The sequence below is a fragment of the Ambystoma mexicanum genome, chromosome 1q (assembly GCF_040938575.1).
Source record: "Ambystoma mexicanum isolate Mex_15411 chromosome 1q, UKY_AmexF1_1, whole genome shotgun sequence".
NCBI classification, from domain to species: domain Eukaryota; kingdom Metazoa; phylum Chordata; class Amphibia; order Caudata; family Ambystomatidae; genus Ambystoma; species Ambystoma mexicanum.
This window is the reverse complement of record NC_090922.1, coordinates 1,292,060,581-1,292,081,525: the sequence shown is the minus strand read 5'-3', so window position 1 is coordinate 1,292,081,525 and position 20,945 is coordinate 1,292,060,581. Positions and strand designations below refer to the sequence as shown.

General features: G+C 46.6%; 1 protein-coding gene across 2 annotated transcripts in view; it reads right to left on the bottom strand.

Annotated features, from left to right (window-relative positions):
• Positions 1-20,945, bottom strand: part of USP24 (ubiquitin specific peptidase 24) — a 2,799,104-nt gene that overhangs the window by 857,679 nt on the left and 1,920,480 nt on the right. For both annotated transcript variants that reach the window (XM_069642114.1, XM_069642115.1), the window contains exon 48: positions 13,984-14,198. In XM_069642114.1, the coding sequence (XP_069498215.1) occupies positions 13,984-14,198 (215 nt within the window). The remainder of the gene's footprint in view (positions 1-13,983; positions 14,199-20,945) is intronic.

Sequence of the window (20,945 nt, the reverse complement as noted above, 5' to 3'; positions counted from 1 at the left end):
GCTGTGTAAGACACACAAAAAGTGGTGCACATGGAGTAGGTAAGGCTCCAGTGCCCAAGATCACACAGAAAGTAGAAATACACATAGCAAAACACAGGTAAGAGTGGGGAAAAAAGGCTCACACTCTTACCAGGTGAAATAATAAATCCTAGAAATCCAGCAAAGCTGCTGGGGGACTCTTTAGGTAAGGGAAATCAACCATTTATGAGAATTCTCCCTAACAACGAAAAACAAGGCTTTGGGCAGAGAAATAATACCAGCGTATAATTTCCACAATCAATTATCGTCTGAATAGGTCATTTTCCCAGCTCGAAGAGTAATCCGGCTATTGGGACTGAAGCCGGTAAATGCAGCACCTTTCTCCACAGTTTATCCTCCAATCTAGCACAATTCACTCCATCTTCTCTTGTTTGTTCCTCGAAAACCAATTTAGGAACGATTTTCTGTTTAAACAATTTCATTACAGGAAGAAACGAAAACCTCCCAAATGTATAGTCAAATTGGACAAGCTAACTAGTTGCTGCCAAAAACTTTGCTTTTACTTCCGCTTCTGAGGGATTACCACCTTTTCCACTATAGATAGATGAGCCCAAATACTTGTATGTGTTTACCACCCCCAAATCTTGACTTCTCATAAACCAACAACATTTTTTCCATTTACAGGTCCCCCTATTCAGCACCGGGAATTTTAGATTTTGTGCTCTTAATTGTTAAGTCCAATTCACTAAGAAAATCAGCAACTTCCTTTGGAGCTCTTTGCAGCCCTATCGGGCTCATATTGCAGACAACAATGTCAAACCCGCGTATGCTAAATATTGCACTGCTACGACTCCCAGATTTGGGTGGTTTGTCCTGGCAGTCTTCGAAAAGGCCAGCATATCCTTAATATAAAAACAGAATAAGAACGGACCAAGGGGACACCCATGGCGCATTCCCCGGTTCGTGTCTATCCAATCAGAAAAGGAACCATGTGAGTCCAGTCTGACTTTGATTTTAGTTCCCGTTGTAATGCCTCCAAGATACCAATTAACGCTTGGGGACAGCCACTATCATGCAGGTTCTCCCAAATGGTTGCCCTGCTCACGTGATCAAATGCCTTGCTAACATCTAGGAAGGCCTGATAAACTGGCCTCCCCTGCTCCATAGCCTGCCTAGACAAAAGTGCTAGGACAAGACTATTTAAGGGCACTTCCTACTCCCTTTTTGAAGCATTCTTGTTTAGGGTCTTGACAGTCGGCAATACTTGCTAGTCCCCACCTCACCCATTCAAGCAAAATAGCCAGCATATCCCCTCCTATTCAATTCAATTTGACAAAACTAAAATGCCAAGATTTCTCCTAATAGCAATAAAAATTCCTCCAAATGGGCAACCCCTTACCTCGTTCTGCTTCAACGTGAACTACGTCGAAGCCATCTACAGTCAGTATATCCATCAAAAGAGTTCCCTGTAGACACATAATATCAAACATTTGAAACAAATCTGGATTATTCATAATATTCACAAAACCCTTTCTGTTCCATGATACAAAGGACATATCCGTAGTTCAGGCCTCATGGTTGTAGTCAATCCACTGTGGTTGGCCACAAAAAAAACCTTGCTTTGTAAAAACTGCACAGAGCATAGTGAAGACCCCACCATGTCAGTCTGGGTGACACTCTGTCGCTCCCCATCGTTACATCCAGCCCCCATTTTGCTGGATACAAATCTTGTTAGACTAGAGGTCCCCACATCAGCAACTTCGAACCCTAGTGAAAGAAATTATTAATTTTCTACCAAAATTGCATTTTTAACAATTTTCAAGTGTACGTGTACTTTAACAATGTCCAAACAATCCTCATGGAGAAACTCCACTAACCCAATGTCACCAGTGGTTACCAACCTCAGGTTAGGGATTTCAAACAGCAAGGACAAAATATAATGTCTATTTAGGGGAATTCTATTAGAGCATTCGAAGAGGCAACTAAGATGCAGACAGAACGCCTCTTCTACTGGCTTTTTCCGAATAGTTGATTCCTTTTTTGGTCATTCTTGTTCCTACCTCTATTTTGGTAATCGTTATGTTGTACCATTCTTACTGGAAGTTGTTTACATTTTGACAACTTCGATGGTGTGTGGCGGTGCCTAAGAAAACAGTACAGTTTTTGATCCCCTGATGCAGGTCGCAAGTCGACCACCCTTGCTTCATCCACCACCTTCCTTAGATGCTTGGTTCCATGCAGGGGGTGTGCTGATGAGTCCCTCATGACACATACTTTACCCCCTCTCAAACCAACTATTGGCTCTGACTTAACTGGAATTTCCTGGGTGCCCCTTTCTTCGCCCCCATCTTTAATGTCCTCTGCTGGGTAAACTGAGATATTACTTAAATCAAAGGACAGGCTATCTTCACCTTGTATGGCTTTAATTCTTTTTCCTCCACCTTATATGGCTCAGCTATTGCTAGGAAGTTAGCCGACTATCTTATTCCCTTTGTCTTCCTACTTTTAAAGAAATTCTTTTTGCGATCTAAGGCTTCTCTTTCAAGGGTCATTCTCCTATCCACCTCATTCCTTAATTTTATCAGAAACTTACGCGATCCCCTATTATTTTGCTTAGTAGGGGATTTATGTTTTTTTAAATATCTTTTCTGCCAGTTTTTCCTTTATATTTTGGCCATCTAACGGGCAGGGATGCCTCTATTAGGTTACTACATAAAATTGCTTCTACATTATCTGAGGCCTTCCCTAAGCATGACACTGATGGCAGAGGTTCCTCTTTAGGGACTATAACCTGATTTTGATTTACCTCCGCACAGTGCCTCAGGTTGATCTCCATTTCCATATTGGTTTTAGGTGCAAAATGTTGTTGCTCAAGGCTTTCCTGTGGCCCATGGACCATAGTTGTTGCAACCATAAACCCTATCTCACAGAGCACAAAATTCAAGGAGTCATACCCTATCCATTGAATCGAACAGTCGGGATAAAACAGGAAATGACAATCATCAATCACACATGTTGTATCCCACCAACCCCCGGTTTGGCACTACGTCGGGGAGTTGGCCTTCTTCAGGCGCCAGTGTGTTATGTTGTGCTTCCGACCCAACCTCCCACTGTATGCGCCCTACTGACCCTGCCCTTCCCGCCATACAATTCCACGGGAGATGTAAGCAGGGGGCATTGATTCCACCCGGGTTTAATGCCCTGGTTGATACATCATAATTTTTTTTCAGCACTTCGGCCGTACTGGCGATTCAGGCAGAGCCCACTGGATGGTCTTAAAGTCCAATGATAATCTTACTCGCTTTCCAAGTTCATGTGATATAACAGGAGCCAACACAGATACATCCGACACCAGATCCATTCCTGGTATGAAATCCCTGTCCACCATAGCACCTATGTTCTCCTCAATCCGGGTTAGCGCTTGATCAACGTTTTCCATTGTCTCCATCAGTGAATTGACTGATGCACTTATTGCTATAGCTGCCTCCTCGTCACCCTGGCCGGCCGGCCAGCCCAAAACATGCCCATTGACCTGAATTTTCTTCTGCAGCAAGTATTACTGGAATTGGAGCGAGCTGAGCCTTTAATGTAGCTTTATTGCCACATTTATCCGAATTTGGTGGAACCTTTATTGCCCGTCTCCAGGGTTGGGATCAAAAAGTGATGGCCCTTCCCTGGCCACGTGAACAGAATATCCTTGGGAGTAGATGCGAGAGTACCTTCAGGTTTCTCACTCTGTCGAGGCAGTAGAATCTTATGAATGTGTGTGTAGCCCTCCACGTAGCAGCCCTGCAGATGTTGAGCAGGGGAACACCAGAAAGAAACGCAGTTGTTGCTGGGATGGGTCTGGTGGAATGGGCTCTGAGCTGGCCTGGAAGCGGTCTGTTGGCCAGACAACGGAAATGCACGATGCAGCCAGAGAGCCAGACATGGCCTTCCCGCGTCCCACATGTCCAAAATTGACAAAAGACAGACATCTTTCTATAGTCCTTTGTGCGTTCAATATAAAACTTAAGGAGCCTTCACCGGAGGGAATGTTCTGAAGAGGGCCTTGAGGAACTACTTAACGAGCCTGTACAACCAAAGGAAGAGCCTGTCTGGGGTCAGTTTGTAACAGGATATTGTGGCCAGGTGGACCTTAATAGAGGCATAAGTGAGGCTAGTCTTGGCAATTGAGAGCAGGTACGCAAGAAGCTGCAGAGCAGTCAAGCGCAGCAGTGACATCCACGCGGTCGGCCCCACATCATAAAGTGCTTCCACTTGTGCTTGTAGCAAGCCAATGTAGCGGTGCCCTGGCTTCAGCTAGGATCTTCTTGCATTCCAAAGGCAGCAAATAATGTCCAAATTCTAAGCCTGCAGGAGCAAGGCCGTGAGGATCAAAGTCGCTAGGCTGTGGTGCAGTATTGACCCTCCTTCTCTGGAGAGGTTGGGAAATGGAGGCAGCTTGATGGCCGGGACCACTGACAGATGGAGGTGTGGTCTGAGTACCAGATCTGCCTGGGCCACGCCGGTGCAATGAGGATCATCTTGCAGTGGCAACATCGGAGTGTGCTGACCACTCATAGCAACAGCAGAGTTTGAGGGAAAGCGTACAGAAAGAGGCCCTCCCTCCCAGTTTTGGAAAAAAGACTTGAGGGTCCAGAAGACTGCCTGCAGTTTGAAGGTGTTGAAGTGCAACTCCTTTTCCTCTAGCATGATAAAGTCCTGTGTGGGCTCCCCAAAAGTGCAGAGGTGTTGGTTGTGACTGTAGCCTTATACGCAGGGATCTGAAAGGTAGTGCCCTGTGAGTGGTGTGTAGGAACTGACCACCATTGCAGGGCTTGACGGAAAGCCCGATTGAGGACGATCTTGTAGGTCAATGAGCCAGTGACTTGCTGCCACTTGGCATCCAGAAATTCTTGAAGGGTCTCATTTGCAGCCTGCAGAAGGGCACCAGATGGGTGCAGGAGGACATCATCCCCAGCAGGGACTTGATGGACCGGAGTGTTGCTGTGGACATCGTTGGACCTTTCCCAGGATGGCTTTCACCCTCTCTTACGCAGGAGTCGCGAGGCTGTGTTGAGTCAGGCACCCATAAACAGTGTGTCACGCAGAACTTCGGATAGTTGACTGAGAATATGACCAAAGTCAGAAGGTGGATTGTCTCTGCGGTGTGCTGGGTTGCCAGTGCGCGGTAGCAAGACTGGATGAGCCAATCCTCCAGGTAAGGGTAAACATGGATTCCTTTGTGGCACAAATGCACTGGTCACTGGGGCCAGGCATTTGGTGAATAATCTTGGGGCCGATTTTAGGCCGAAGGGCAAGACCATGAACTGGTAATGTCGCCCCTGCATGAAAAACCATAGGAACTTCCAGTATTTGTGATGAATGGGGATGTGGAAGTAGGCATCTTCCAGGTTGAGAGTCACCAGGAAATCCTGTTCCTTCAGTTGGGCAAGTATGTGCTGCAACGTGACCATCCTGAACTTTTAGGATTTGAGGGACTTGTTGAGGTGCCACAGATCTAGGATCGGGTGCCACCCCCCTGACTTCTTCCATACCAGACATCTTCTGGAGTACACTCAAGCCGCAGAGGCGCTGAGGAACTGGTTCTTTTGCCCCTTTGCATAGCATGGCTTGAACCTTCTTCAGCAGCTGAGCCACATGCAGTTTTTGTCTCGTGACAGGAGGAATGTGTGGGCATCTGTCCTGGAATTCCAAAACGTGCGCTGGAGATCTTCTGCCACTGATCAAAACAGTTTGATAGGTGGCGTCAAACTGGGGTGCAGAAGTGGTGGTGGGGTACGGTTTAGGCCTGCATCAGCATCTGCATCCTGGATGGGGGGAGACAACGATGCTGGGAGCCAATGCTGTAGGCCTGGGAGTGTCCCTTATACGTCTTCTGGGTGGTAGAGCATAAGGGCTGAAGATAGGGGGTGGTGAAACTCTTTGAAGACCTGGAGACTCTTGCCCTTAGAAGAATGAAAGGACGGCCTCCTCTGCTGACGGGGGCCCAGAGAATGCGCTGTCTCTGTGTCAGTCTTTATGGCCTGAAGAGTTCTGTTGAGCGCCTTGCCCAATGGGTTGTCACCATCAAAGGACATGTCAACTAGCTTAGTCTGAACATCTGTGTAGAGGTTGGTGGCTTTGAGCTAACATTGGCATAGGATGGCCACGCTAATACTGGAATCAGCGATGTCGAGAGCGACGGTGATGGTGTGTCGGGAGCCACCTCCCTTGCTGCAAAAGGGCTAAGGCTTCAGCCTTCTTATCGCCAGGAAGGAAGACAAGGATGGGCCCCAGTTAACAGGAGGGCAAGGGAGTTGGCGTCCTTGATTGTTGAAGCTGCCGTAGTGATGATGCGCATTCCTACAGCATCTATCTTCTTACCACGGGTAGTATAGGTCAGTAGCAATGCGCTCATCTTGGAAGCAAGACAACGCAGAGCAACACAGGTGCGAATCCCAGGTCTGTGCTTATAAACCTCTTGGTATTAAGCACATTATAGAGCACCAATTATTATTATAATTACCCACCTGATCCAGAGGAACTATGGATGAAGAAGAGGGGTTTGAAGACCTCTTTCTAGAGGCAGCCGAGACCACCAAGCCTGGGGTGAGTCTGAAACCCGCTACTTCAGTCAGGTCAGGTCAGGTTTAGCAGTAGTGGTATTAGGAGCGTGCATGACCGCCAAGCCATCGTCCCATATGTCATTCAACAAGGGGACTGATACTAGGACTCCCGTCGATCAAAAAGGAAATCGTGATGAATCCTATGGACTCCTCACTAGCTCCCTGCTTAAAGTCTCTTCCGAGGTGGCCAGGGAAAGGCGGATGCTTTCTGTCCCTGACCTTGGGGGTGGTGTTCTGCGGGAGGATCACCTGGGAAAGGAAGAGGCACAGGGGAGTGAGAGAAATCCGTGGGATGAGATGCAGTATTCGTCTTCTGCTAGAGAGGATGGCTCCGCAATGCCATAGTATGTAATGGCTTGTTGTAATTACTATAGTGCGGTTCCACAAAAGATACATATAAATCATGGCGAATTAATCATACACTCGGGGGCCTTGGGAGAAATCAAAACTCTTCTAAAACTCTGGAGATCTATAAAACTGAAAATCTAATATCCGCCAGTGCAGCGAAAGGGCATGTAGAAATAACGCCAGCGTAAAATGATTGCCTTTTCCTTCTCAAACAAATGACTAATTCTTATAGTGTTACTTCAAAGAATGTTATAGGAACAAATTGAGGTTTGAAAGTAGACCAACAGAACTAAGAAAACCTGATTTTTCTATTAGGGACTTCAAGTCCCAGAATTCACTAAGTACTGGGACGAGGAAGAGGGCTGAAGAGGTGCAATGTTGTAGGAGTGGTCAGTTCATTAATGTAGATGACCCACACCTGAGGGAGGTAAAAAGGCTTAAAAAGCCCCCTCAGTTGCAGGCCATAGAGTTGGATTTGCTGGATAAGAGTAAATGAAGTCAGTAGCAGAAGGCACGTAGTTCGTGTTGGCAGCCCAGACAGCCGCTGGAGGAATGAGGAGGCCAAGACCACTGCAGGGAAGATATCAGCTGCCAGTCCTGAGAGGGTCTGTATCCCCAGAAAACTTAAGTGCCGAAGTCACGCAGCGGGACGCGTGCAGAAGGACGTCTTTCCCCCTTGTGACACATTCTGCAGAGGCTGTGCAGCGGGAAGGGTGTAGGAGGCTGTTGCAGGTGGCCGGAGTGCAGCTGTGAGCCTAAAGGCAGTCTCCGGTGGCTGGCGTGCACCAGATGGCCTCAGGCCAGAGGAGCTCCACTTGAAAGTGGCATGGATGGAAGCAGATTTACAGAAGAGGTCTTTGCAAGTCGTGAAGAGCCAAAACAGCAGAAGTGCTGTGAGACGCGAGGGGAACAGAGGCGCAGATGTAAACCGGTGCGGTCACAGGTTGTCAGTGACCCCAAGGAGCTCTGTCCCAGTTTGCGGGTTGGAAGCAGGCATGCGAGTGAGAGACACTCACGAAGAAGCAGAATGGTAGAAAGCAGTACTCGTGTAGAAGTAGACAGAGTGCAAAGCAGCACGAGTGTGAATGAAAGTAATGCAAACATTTGTTTTGAATACCGAACAATTGTAAAATCGCAGAAGCAGCACTCGCATAAGAGTAAAAGTGGTTCAAGTTATTTCTAAATACCAAACTAGGGAACAGCAGCAAAACTCTAATGTGTCCAAGCCAAATGACTGTTTTTTTGAAGGTGGGAGTTTGTGGAAAACCCAACCAACGGTTGGGGTGACTTTATTAAGAGTTAGTCAGCATTGCCTAGGGAAAAAGATACTAGAAATACGGCAAACACAGTCTATCCAATATTGCCAAAAACAGAAGGGGGCTAATGCAAGGTTTAGAAACTCAGAAACTGGTTAGCCATAATGTATACAACAACTGGGACTCCTACACATTGACACCACCTGAGGAGAGGTAGGAAGAAACCCTATCCTCGTCAGTCTTTGGGTGCTTGTTAAGTGGGGAAAAAGAGTGGCAAAAAGGCTGCACTTCTGGTAACAGATATCCAGAAGGAGAGGAGCATAATTTGCAAAACATCAATGTGAATCTTGTTTTCCCTGAAGAGTTGTTGAATGTTTTGAAGCCGTCATTTATTGAAAGCTGCAAAGCTGTTGTAAGTTCTTGTCAGTTGATATTGACCACAAAAATCACTTTTGTACTGCTCAGGCAGGGGAGTATACCGGAATGGCAAGCCTTTGGAAATTGAAGACCTGGAAAGGAGGCAGACCCGGTGGAAGTTGGAGAAGTGCTAAAAGGTGGTCTTGACAGACATTTTATGTTGTTAGTAGTACAGGAGGGAGAGCCAAGCAAGGCTGCTATGGAGAAGTTATATTTCCTAGACTTGTTAAAGTGTCGAATCATAATGACCAATATAAACACTGTTCCAAGAAGAAGAATCTTATAACCTATGTGTTGGAACTTTCTGCTGACAAGTTGAAGTTACATCGGACTGTATTGAACTTTGTTTTGCAAACCAGGGTTTCCTTGTGTTCTTTTCTTGAACTGCGAAGCAGAGTCACGTTTAAAGCTGGGGAAGGGGAGTTTGCCCAGGATCTGGTTAGTTTGTTAACTCAATAATTATAGTTGTGAACTGCCATGCATTTCCTTGTTTATTTGTTATATGTTTAAGTGTGATGGACAGATATACTTTGTTAGAGTGTTTCCTTTAGTTTATTTTAGGTATTGAAGTCCTCGTCACAGTAAGGATAGTGAAGCATTCATCCAACCTTATATTATAATAAAATAGCATTTGTTGAGAAAAACTTCACAACGTGGTCCACCACACATTTCTGACACCTCACAAAACCCTCTGTTTTCTTTTCTTACGGCACAAGGCTGAATAGCTTGCCACACTGATATTATAGAGGGGAAAGAACCAATAACGCCCGGGGGAGAGGCCCTTGCGGGTGCATCCACATCCAGGGGTTCCCATTCTACAGGAACGTAGTCATCAAAATCATCGGGTGTGCATACCGGTCATGACAGTGTCCATTAAAGGTGTCCATATGAGCTGGTTTCTCCACCACAGGGGATAGCGCCATGGCATTGCCCGAGGGGTGGCAGGAGCCTTATGAAGCGGCGTCAGTTGAGCCCAAGGAGGCCTCGGAGGGCAACTTGCTGGTGCACGTCGACACAAAGACTTTGGGGATTGTTTAGCAAATTAAGATCAGGCTATTTCAAAGTCACCCATGTGTTACTAACACCACTAATGTCGATTATTAAGCATTATGTGACTGCAACACAAAATTCAAATTATAGATCAATTGTCTCTTTTATTTGTGTTTTTATGTACAATGAGTTTTGAAAATGTGACCAAATGGTCTGTTTTATTAGAAAATATAATAAATATATGAGTTATTTTTGCTAAAATTGAGCCTGCCATCTCTTTATATTTGTTAAAAGAATGATTTGTGAATACATGGATTTGGTGTGAGACCCAGGTGTGTTACCTCCGGTGAGGATATCAAAAGGTAGCTTGTTGGTACCCCCCTTTTTGGCTCTTGCTGGAACAGGGGCAGGAGCAGTGGGCAGTCGCTACTGGTGTGTGTAAGGTGGTCAGTATGTCCAAGGTCATGTCCCTTGGTGCAAGAGCAGGTGCAGCAGGGCCCGAGTCCCATGAAGGGCTAAACAGCTGGGAAGGCCTACATGCCGGTGACCCATGATGAGGCATAGGCAGAATGAGGGTGGTTCCCCCTGGCCCCTTTCGTGATCCAAGTACAAATCCTCTGGAAGGTCTTCTTCAGAGATGGTGCCAGAGTAAAGAGTGGTGCAGCCTTGGTGGTCCTGGGCAGGAAGTCCAGAGCTGGAAGCGTCTCTCACTAAATAAGAGCCCTTAGGGAAAGTGGTGATGACTGGAGCCTGCAGAGCAGGAAAGGTTACCGTTGTTGACTTGACTGGTGTCGGAACCACTGACGGAGGTCTAGGCGGCAGGGAAACCCTGGGTGTGGTAATTTTAGCAGTGGTAAAGGCGACTGTCATGGGCAAGCCCTTTGGTGTTGCAGCTGTTGAAGGTAGAGGAGACTTCTTAGAATGAGTCATCGACGAGGTACTCGTTGATGGGAGCAACGGTCTTGGTGAAGGTAGTTATGGACGAGGTATGGGACGGTGACGGCTGAGCAGTTCAACGACTTGCTCTACGAAGACTTTCTAGCGGACGGAGGCAGACCACCTGCCAGTAGGCTAGCCGTTGAAGGAGCTGGTGAATGGCCTCCTCCGAACTATGTCCCTTGGCGACCGTTGATTAGGAAGGATGAAGGAGCTCAGATTTAACCTTCTTTTGCATCCTCAAAAGGACCTCAGCTGCTTTCTACTGGAGGGAGAATTCTCTTTGGACCTGCAGGCCGTGGAAGAGGCATGACTATGCCCCCGGAGGCCGCATCATACCCCTTCCCCTCTTCAATCCACACCACCAACCTCCGATGGCGGTCCTTCCATGTCTTCGAGGAAAACAACTGGCAAATTGAATGTCCGCCCGCATCGTGATCGGTATGAAGAAAGTAAATGCACTTGAAGTGCCCATCCCCGAAGAAGATATTCCTCAGGCCGCAATTTTCACAGGACCTGAAAAGGCTTTTCTTTGTGGCATCCGCCATGGTGTTAGAGCAAAGCACAATCCTGTGCCTGTGGCGCCACGAACTGGAGATCTGAACTGGACTGAGGTATGTTCCCTGACAATGGGTCCCAGCCGCCGGTAATAACAACGTGACGGTAGACGATGAAGAGATTAAGACATTTCTAAAAATAAGGGGAAAACAACTCAGAACAAACTTTTTGAGGCATGAAGCACAAGAACTCCCAACATGAGAAACGTGTGATAAAAATCTGAAGATGGCCACCAGTGGTGGAGCTTAGGGAGAAGGGTGTCATAGGTTGGGGCAGTATGACCCAAAGTGACACTGATAGGCTATAGAGGAGACAAGTAGTTTGTTTAACTTAAAGTTAAACTGCTTTAAATTTACTGAGGATTCCCCGCCTGATGACAGGGAACATCCAGGAGCATGTGAATGAGCAATATTCATGAGCAAGACCCCCATGCTGGAGAAGCTTTCCTTCCTCTGTTCTTCAGTCAGCAGATCAAACATTCTAGCAACCTTGGACATAAAAGAATGAAAAGTACCAATCTCGTCAGGTGAGGAATCTCTGATCGGTGGATCATCACATTTATCATCCGCTGGCACAAGGTCACCAAACTCGACTGTTATAGCATGAGTGGAGGCTCCACCTTGAGAAGCTTTGTCCTCAGTCTAGGAATTTGAAAGCTGAAAAGAGGGTGTAAAGCTAACAGAGACTAGGAGGAGCTGGGAGAGCAGGAAGCTCACATGGAGGTGGTGGGCCCAATGGTACTCTGTTCTCTAATTCTGACACCAGGGTCTGCAGAGTAGACAAGATGTCCAGTGATAGAAAATGTGCCTCTGGTTGATTGGGGCCGGGTGCAGGCTGAGGAGTAGCCGGAGGCTGCGCCGGCAGTAATGACTAAAGGACTGCCTTCTTCTCGCCATCTGAAATACCCCAATCATTGTCTATTACATGTTCCAGCAAGTCATCAGGGGGCACCTGAGCAGGACCAGGAGGAATATAAGGAGCCTGTGTAAAGATCTCTTCACTGGCTCCCTGTGACTGCAAGGATCAACTTCAAGACCCTCTGCATTGTCCACAAGGCTTTCTGGGGCCTGGGACCGCTCCACCTCCAACTTTCTCCTCCAAAACATCTTCCTTCTCGAGCTCTCCGCTCATCCACCTCCAACTCTGAGGGTCAGACGCTTTTCTAAGCAGAGATTTGGGGGCAGATCTATCCCCTCAGCTAAGGTCTCCATCTGGAACAGCCTCCCTCTCTCAAACTTGAGCAGAACCACCTCTAGTTCTGGAAGCAACTCAAGACCTTCCTTTTCGCTGCCGCTTTCTCTCTAACTCTGCCCTGCTGATGCACCAGACTGCTCCGCGCACTGGTCACCCTCTGATCTCTGGTCCAGGCTCCTGCATGTCCAGTTACCCTTGAACTGCCTGCAGGCTCCCCAGCACTTAGGGGTCTGTATCTGCAACCTATAGTCCCTTCTCTCTGCACTTATGAGCCACCTGATGGCTGCACTTGTGAGTTAACTGCACTTCCCCCTTCCTATACCCCTGGCACTTCTCCCATTCCCTCTTCCCCGCACTTGCTCGATCTGAATGGCACAAGGCCTAGTAAGATCTGTTATTTTGTTCTCCCTTGGTTCCCCCTCCTTGTCTTGTCGCGTCTAGAAACACTTGTGTACAGGCGTGTTATAAATGTCACATCATATCAAAGAGAGGATGCTTAGTTCATGGAGAGCCAGAAGAAAAAGATGTAGCCCTGGTTGGGCTTCAGCAGCAAAAATAATGGAAGCTTTTGTTTTCGACAAAGTGGTGACTGCCATCTAAGTACATTAGACAAAACTCTGAGGTGTGAAGAGAATGTTCCCAGAAGCATGCAGAAAAAAGGTACTCGGGTCATGGATTACGGTGTGAGATACTTATACCGATTTCACGTTTGGCCTCGCATGCTCAGGGACCTTGATACCAATGCTGCACAGCACCCTCTGCTGTCAAAAGAGTTTCCCAAATCTGCTAAAGCAGGAAGAATATATCTAAGATGAGGAATGCGTAGGAGGGCACAGTCTATTATAAGGTAAAGATTGCTATAATTTGATAGCCTGCTCCCAATTACTGAACCACATATTTATCACATCACATAGACCCCAAAATCTCAAACTTCATCACATGGTTAAACAGGTATGGCCCTTGCAGGATCAAGATCTTCTCTTACCCCCTGATTTCCTCTTTCTCAGTTTGTGTTTTTGCTGGTTTATATTCCAAATCTTGGTTTTGGCACCACTGTCAGTTTGCTGTGAAGCCTTAATTTATCCTCCTGGCTTACTAGGAACAATGTGTAAAAATGATCTGGCGAATAAGCATCCACTTCGCAACAGCATTATCACGCACATTTCAAGTATCTCACAAAACCATTCAGGGATACATTCTGGTAACACACAATAATTGTACTACAAACTGTCTCCACACGTAAAATGTCTTGATGCCACTTATGGATTTGATTCTTCGTCTTCAAAGGAATATTTGTTTAATACACTACTAATGATTACACATGCACTCCTACAACCACAATTGCACAGCCTCACCCTACACCTTCTCATATCTTTTAAGTAGTCTGTCACTTTGTTTCTATCCCAGAGCCTCTTCTCTAATCGTTGCATCTTTTTTCCCTTGTCCTTGGATTCACAGAACACAGTCAGGTCAACTATCAGCAAGGCCACAATATGCCACTATCCAGACAAGACTTGCCACCATAAGACCACTATGGTGGTGGTAGGTATGGCTTAGCTATTTGGATAGCTAAGTTATGTTAGTCCTTGGTATTCATGATAGACGTGTTGTGACAAATATGAAATAAGATGAAAGCATTACATTTAATTATATCCAAAGAATACTATGTTAAGACATAACTGATATTTTATTACCTTCTTTCTTTTATAAAGGAATAATAATGTCCAGCATGTGCCTGACCACTGTGCACAATCACTCCAACAAGTTCATAATTTTCGGTTGGTGCAACTTTTTTACGTGGGGACCCACCAGGATCTGTACTTTTCACATTGTCACCAACTTCCGACGATGAATCCTGACGAGCCATGCCTAGAACGGTGTATGGCTCCATATTCAGCATCCATGGAAACTGTAACAAAATGAAAACGAAACGATTTCTAAGATTTAAGTAACAAATTGATTCGTTTTACATTAATAAATATATACTGCAATCATATACACTGTTTCTATGTAAGAAGATCATGATATAATACGCTAAAAGGCAAATGAGAGCGGCAGGCACATTTGGCACACTCTGCTGGTTACAGCCTTAAAAGCTCTAGCCTGAATCACTAGGACCCTGCCCGTAGCCCTTCCGTTAAGAGCTTTTGCTGTTTGTCTCTCTGCATTTCTGCGATATTGTAGTCAAGGCCTCTATTATGGGTGCGTTGGACTACTCCAACAGCTTTTATATGGGTCAACCCGAATTTCTGGGGCACTGGCTTCAAATCTTGCACATTTCTGCAGCACGCCTGGTGTTAAAATACCAGAGTCGGTCCCCCACCTCGATGCTGTTGGGCAAACTTCTCTGGCTTCTTGTCAAAAGCCGGACAAAATTTAAGGCACTCTGTATTATACACCTTTTTGCGCTTTTTTCCGTATAGGGCTTTATTTCTTGCAATCCAAACTGATTCGATATCTCCCCATCCCTCACCTTGCAGTCTACCTTTGCCAGTCTGATGGAAGTATGCCGCTTCCATAAAGCCCAAGCGGGAGGGCGCTCCTTTTTGGTGTTGACCCGACACTGTGAAACTCCCTTCCGGCCTTCCTGAGAGAGATCTCGGATCATCTGTGTTTTATTCTGAGAAAGGGGGTGTGGGCCTTGTTCATCATTTTGCTTGGTTACAAGCACTCAGATGCCATCTGGCCTGGGTTTTTTGCGCTTTACAAATTGATTTATATTACATAGTAGACCTGGTAGGACTTGGGGGAGAATAACAGGTGCATCAGAAGTGGTGCAAGCAAGGTGAGGGGTCCCCCTCACCTCAGTAGTGATTATAAGAGTAAACAAGATTAATTAAAACTTGGGATTGGTCCACTTCCTTGCAGTAGGTATTCTGGCAAAGATAACCAAAGACTCAGGAGTAATCTCCCGCTCCACAATATTTATTGTAACAGTCAAAGCATCTGGAATAATCTCACTTGTCTCAAAGATAGCAGCAGATCTAATCGACATCAGGAGTGATCTCCCTCGTCTTAATAATTGTGGTAAAAATAAGCAAAGTGAAGTAAGCCTTGGGAACGGTTTTCTGCACTATAAAAATACATACCAAATTGATCCAAGCGTGGTTGAACCATGAAAACTAGAAGATTGGGGAACAGTTATGCTGGAAGAAGCCTGGAGAGAAGTATAAAGTCTAATAAAGAAGTGTTAAGAAATCATTTGGTCACGTTTAAAAGATAAGAGAAATATATACAAATGTAAAAGCAAAAAACAATTATACAATAAGATGTGCAGGCATACAGATCTAAACTAGGCGTAACAGCAGCTAGATCCATGTACATATTAAAACCAAATACATTTAATAATCCCAAACTCAAGATTATCACCAAGACGGTCCATGGGCAATTCCAGATATCATACACCTTCACACAGTAATTACTGTCACTGTTTTACAGGTAGGTCAAAGGGCAAAGTTCCCATATTCAATGGACCAATCATTCACCTGCAAGGAGAGCTTGCAACCCTGCTGGTGTGTTAGGCAGAATCCTGTGCAGTGCCCTTAGGGACCACTACACACAATTAAGACTACAGGTGGCAATACAAGTTTTACCTTTGGTACAAGCCTGTACCGCTATGTCAGAGTGGCAGCAGTGGCGGAGCAGCCAGGCTTATCTCAAGAGTATATGAGCAGTAGCAGAGATTACACAAAGGGACCACAATTACTGTGACTCAAGCAAACACTGACTCAAGGTTTCAGGTAGAAAAATATAAGTACATTTATTTTTAAACCATCAGTTATAAACACAACACCTCTATTAAACTTTAAACAAAACCACAAGTTAAATATACTACAACTAACCAATTCACTTTGTACAGTAAGTCTCAAGGTAAGTACCCTGTGTTTGAATGAACCGGTGTTATGAACAAAACACAATACCGAGGATAAGGTTGCGATCACTTTTTGACAGTTCGGTCTACTAAATAAACGTGTATCCGTGACATGAAAAACCACCGGGGCAAAAACACACTTAGCACCTGAGATACCCAGAGGGAGTTCGAGGCAAAAATCACAGGCAATATTTAGGTTAGGCAGACAGTATCGAGAAACACTCAGAAACAGGAATTCAAAAGTCAAAGGGTCGGAGCCAGGTTTAGATGACACCGGAGGCCTGTGCCGAAGATCACACCGTTAGACAGTTCACGATTCCGTATAGCCTAAGAGTACTTGAATATTGTCAATGTTCGGAAGCAAAAGTTATAAGAAGGAGGGAAGACAAGGACGAGCCTTGGAGATGAAGAAAAGGGGTTCACCCAGTTTCCTCGAGTAGAGCACATTACCTTGTTTCCACGATGCAGCTGGAGCCCTGGCAGTTGTTCCTGTTGGTTTACGGCAGACCCACGATTCCTGGAGCTTCGTTGTGAAGGAGGACGTCTGAAGGGGGTCTGCACCACACAGGGATGAAGCCGACAGCAGCGACAACGAAAAGGTGTGCTCCTTAAAAACAGAAGAGGCTCAGCAGGTGGCTATCCGGACCACTACAGCAGTGTGCAGTGATTTCAACCACAGCGGAGATCTCTGGCTGAAGAAGAAGAGCTGGTAATCCCCACCAGGCTCAAGGGAAGACTCCAGACTGGATCTTCTCTTAGATGTCGAAGGGTAGATGGCTCAGGACTGCAGCAGGGCTTCACCGGGTCAGGGTACTTGCAGCAGCCGTCGTTCTGTCCGCTTCTCTTCGGTTCCTTGTAGTTCCAGAGGCGACTGACTTCTAGCCCAAGAGACCTGCCTTTTATGCGCAAAACCCCCATTCACACAGCCTGGCTGTCAATCACGCAGCAGGGGGGTTGTCCAGCCGGGACAACCACCTCACAACCACCTCAGCCAATCATGGCGAAGTGCGACTTGGGTTTCCTAGGATATCCTGTGCAGGGGGTGACTACACCCCTCCCTCACATTCAGCCCACCTAGACATCCAAAGAAGGCGAACCTAGTTTGCCACGCAAAGTAAAACACAAGAAGGACTTTAACATAAAGAAATGGCGAATAAACCCAACCGGAGCCAAAAGAAAGACGATTTGGTCAAGCGGGTTTATGTTCGAGGCCAATAGCCAAGAACAGTACCACGTTTATCTAATAAAATCGCGGTAGAAATTTTTGGGTAGATACCAATGCCACAAGCCAAGTCTGAATGTTAAACAAGCAAAACAATGCTCAGGGAGGTACAGACAGAAAAGGGGTACAGATTAGCCCTTTCCAGTACTCCATGTAAGATGGGCTGTACTGGGTCTGTGGTAAAAGTGACTATGTAAAGTAAATGGCAACTTTAACTTTCTCTGGGGGACAGTAGTCAGCCCCAGCGAAATGGAGTCAGAGGGAAGTCTAAAAGACAACCCTGGGTTACTACACTAAAGGTGCTGTGTAACCCATACAAGAACAGGGGCACTTGGAGTGGTGTGCTCCAGTGCCCAAGATCACACAATGAGTAAAAACACATAGGCCGAAACACATGTAAGAGTGGAAAAAAAGATGTGCACTCTTACCAGGTGGAAAAAATAAACTCCAGAAATCCAGCAAAGCTGCTGGGGGACTCACTAGGTGAGGGGAATTAGCCCTAGAAAGAGAATTCTCCCTAACACATGATAATCCACTTGTGCTACAGTTCATCCAGGGTCTGACTCAGTATGACTCCACCTCTGATGAAACCTGTAGCTCCGATGGTTAACCAGATTTGGATTCCTCTGTTCTGTCGCAGGAGAGTGCATCAAGTGTTGGTGCTGTTGTAGCCCAAGCGTCTGCAGGGGGTCACGTCCCCTCACAGGGCCAGTCAGTGTTGTTACGTCCATCTGTTGTGGTAACAGCTGCAGGGTCACGCTCCATAGTATTGCCTCCTGAGACAGCTGAGCAAGGGAGGGATGCAGTCCTGCAGCCACAGACAGCGGCATAACATCAAGGGCCAAGTTCCCTTGGTCAGGCAGGTGTTGGCCCTGCACACGTGGTGGATGGCTGGGGGCTGGCGATACAGTGTGGGAACAGTACATGTATGGTGCTGCACAACAACAGGGTGCTTCCTATGAGATGTTGGCTCAGGGCATGGATAGGTTGGCCAATTTCATGATCCCCGAGCAATACAGGTAGAGCACCAGCTGCAGGCATTGTGGTCCACATGCCGCTCACACAGGCTGCACATGGAGGCCAGCAACAGGAGCCGACGGGCGGAACTGAGGGCTCTGCAGGCATCCCTGGTTGCAGAGGGTGAGGCCCACAGGGACGCCCTGAGACAAGAGTTTCTGTCCTTCAGAGCTACACGGGAAGTGCTACAGGCAGCCAGCGGTACACAGTATGAACAGCAGATGCAACTGTTGACTCGGACTATCTCGGAGGTACTGCGTGCTTCCCGTGAGGTGTTGCATGCGGACCTCCGAGGCATAATATTGCAGATGCATTCATCTCAGTCCCGCATGGCTGCTGCCATGGAGGACCAGGCCAAGACTATGTGTGGTGAACCTCCCTTGCGACATGCACCTTCACACATGTGGGTGTTGAAGTGCACCCTGCCCCTCCACCCTCCAGGGTAGGCCTTCCTCCCCGGTCCACCATGGGCATTTTTGATTTTCTTTGTGCTTGTTTTTCCCCTTCTGAACCTTGGTGACTTTACTGCCTATTTTTCCCTGTTTCTTTTAGTTTAGTTGCCATTCTTGTGTCCTCATTTGTTAGTCTTTGTTCTGAGTTAGACTGCTGGGGGTCCCAGCAGGAAATCTCTGCATCTTCCCTTCCCTTCCCTTGTTTTACCTGTGCTCTATTGTGAATTTATGTGACAGTCTGTTGCTTTGTGTGGCATCCGAGGGCATCCACTGTGGGTTCTGGCTGGACCAATACCGGCTTGTCTCATGCTATTACACTCCCTGTTTGTGCCTCAGGGTCCGGGAACAGATCCCACTCCTGCTTCCCCTTTCCATGGGCTTGCAAGGAGTGCAGCGTGTAAAGGTAAATTAAACAGAGGCATTGGGCTTCCTTTATATCTGTTGGCAGTCTTAAGTCCAACCTGTGTATACACCCCTAGTGGGATTCATCACTGTTTGTTCAGTACATGGTTAACATCCCTTTTTGTTTGGGCATTGAGATCAATCCTTTGTTCCTGTTCCATCTGTATGATTTAACTTGCCTATCTCCAGTATTGTTTGCCTTCCTGCTGTATATGCTTACCTGCACCCTTTAGTTAGAGCCACAGAGAATACTACAAGGGTGCCCAGTGGAAGTTACGACACATGATGAGTCACTGTCAGACAGATTGAATATTGGGTCCAGTGTTTCTGGTATGTTGTACTGGGCAATTTATGTTCCTGTCTACATTATTATTTTGATGCGTGAGTGTGTGTTATTTTGGACCTGGTTCCATTCATCGCTGAACAATTTGTGACAGTAGAGTTATGTGTTGGCCATTTATTTATCTCTTTGGACATTGCATGCCATGGCATGGTGTGGCAACCAGGATGCATGAAGTGGGGCGGGGGAGAGGGTGTTAGGTGACATAACGGCATTTGGATGTGTACTTTGGCATGGTGTTACTGGCATACTACATCTTCTATGTGTTCCTTTCCCTTTGTGCACACCAGATTGAGTAAGTTCTAAGGGATGCACACAATGTGACACTTCCAAGGACACATTCTCAGGGTGGTAAGGTTGGGACAGATGATTGTCCCTTTGTCATCATCAATTGTCACCTAGAATGTGGCAGGGCTGTGTGCACTCTGCAGGGGGTGGATTTTAGGTGAAAATTGTGCCACAAGCTGGGTACGGCACCCTTGCCACGTGCCCTTTCCCCTCTCATGCGCAGCCGCCGTGCATGTGGTTGGGAATGTGAGGGCACCACCATGTCCACTGGAATGCCACGCCGTGTTGCAACATTGCGCAGGACACATGCTGCAATAATGATCCTGCACACTACTGGTGGTGCATATAGTAGCTCACCAGAGTGGTCAAGGGAGCGGAAGCGTGACTTCAGCACTCTGAATGTGCGTTCCACTATGGCCGGAGTTGCAATATGGGCTGCTTTGTATCTTACCTGCGGTGGTGTGGTTCGGTTCCGTATTGGCGTCATCATGTAGGTTCTCAGAGAGTAGGCACTGTCTCCTGTAGAGGTGAAATGGTTTGTCAGTGTTGTGCTTTTGTCTGTGTGTGACATGCATGCATTTGTAGGGCCATTTCTTCTCACTAATGAGCCATGTGTTGCCATGCCTCCCAGATTCCAGGGCCCGATGTAGGGGTAACATTCTGAATATGAAACTGTCATGGGTGGTGTTAGGGAGAATTCTCATTTATGGCTAATTTCCCTTACCTAGTGAGTCCATCAGTAGCTTTGCTGGATTTCTGGGGTTTATTTTTTCCACCTGGTAAGAGTGTGAACCTTTTTCCCACTCTTACATGTGTTTTGCCATGTGTATTTCTACTTTTTGTGTGCTCTTGGGCTCTGGAGCCACACCACTCCATGAGCCCAACTTTTTGTGTGTGTTACACAGCACCTTCAGTGCAGTGACACAGGGTTGTCTCCAAGACTTCCTACTGACTCCATTTCTCTGGGGCTTACTACTGTCCCGCAGAAACAGGTAAAGTTGCCATTTACTTTATCTAGTCATTTAACCTACAGACCCAGTACACCCCATCTTACATGGAGTATT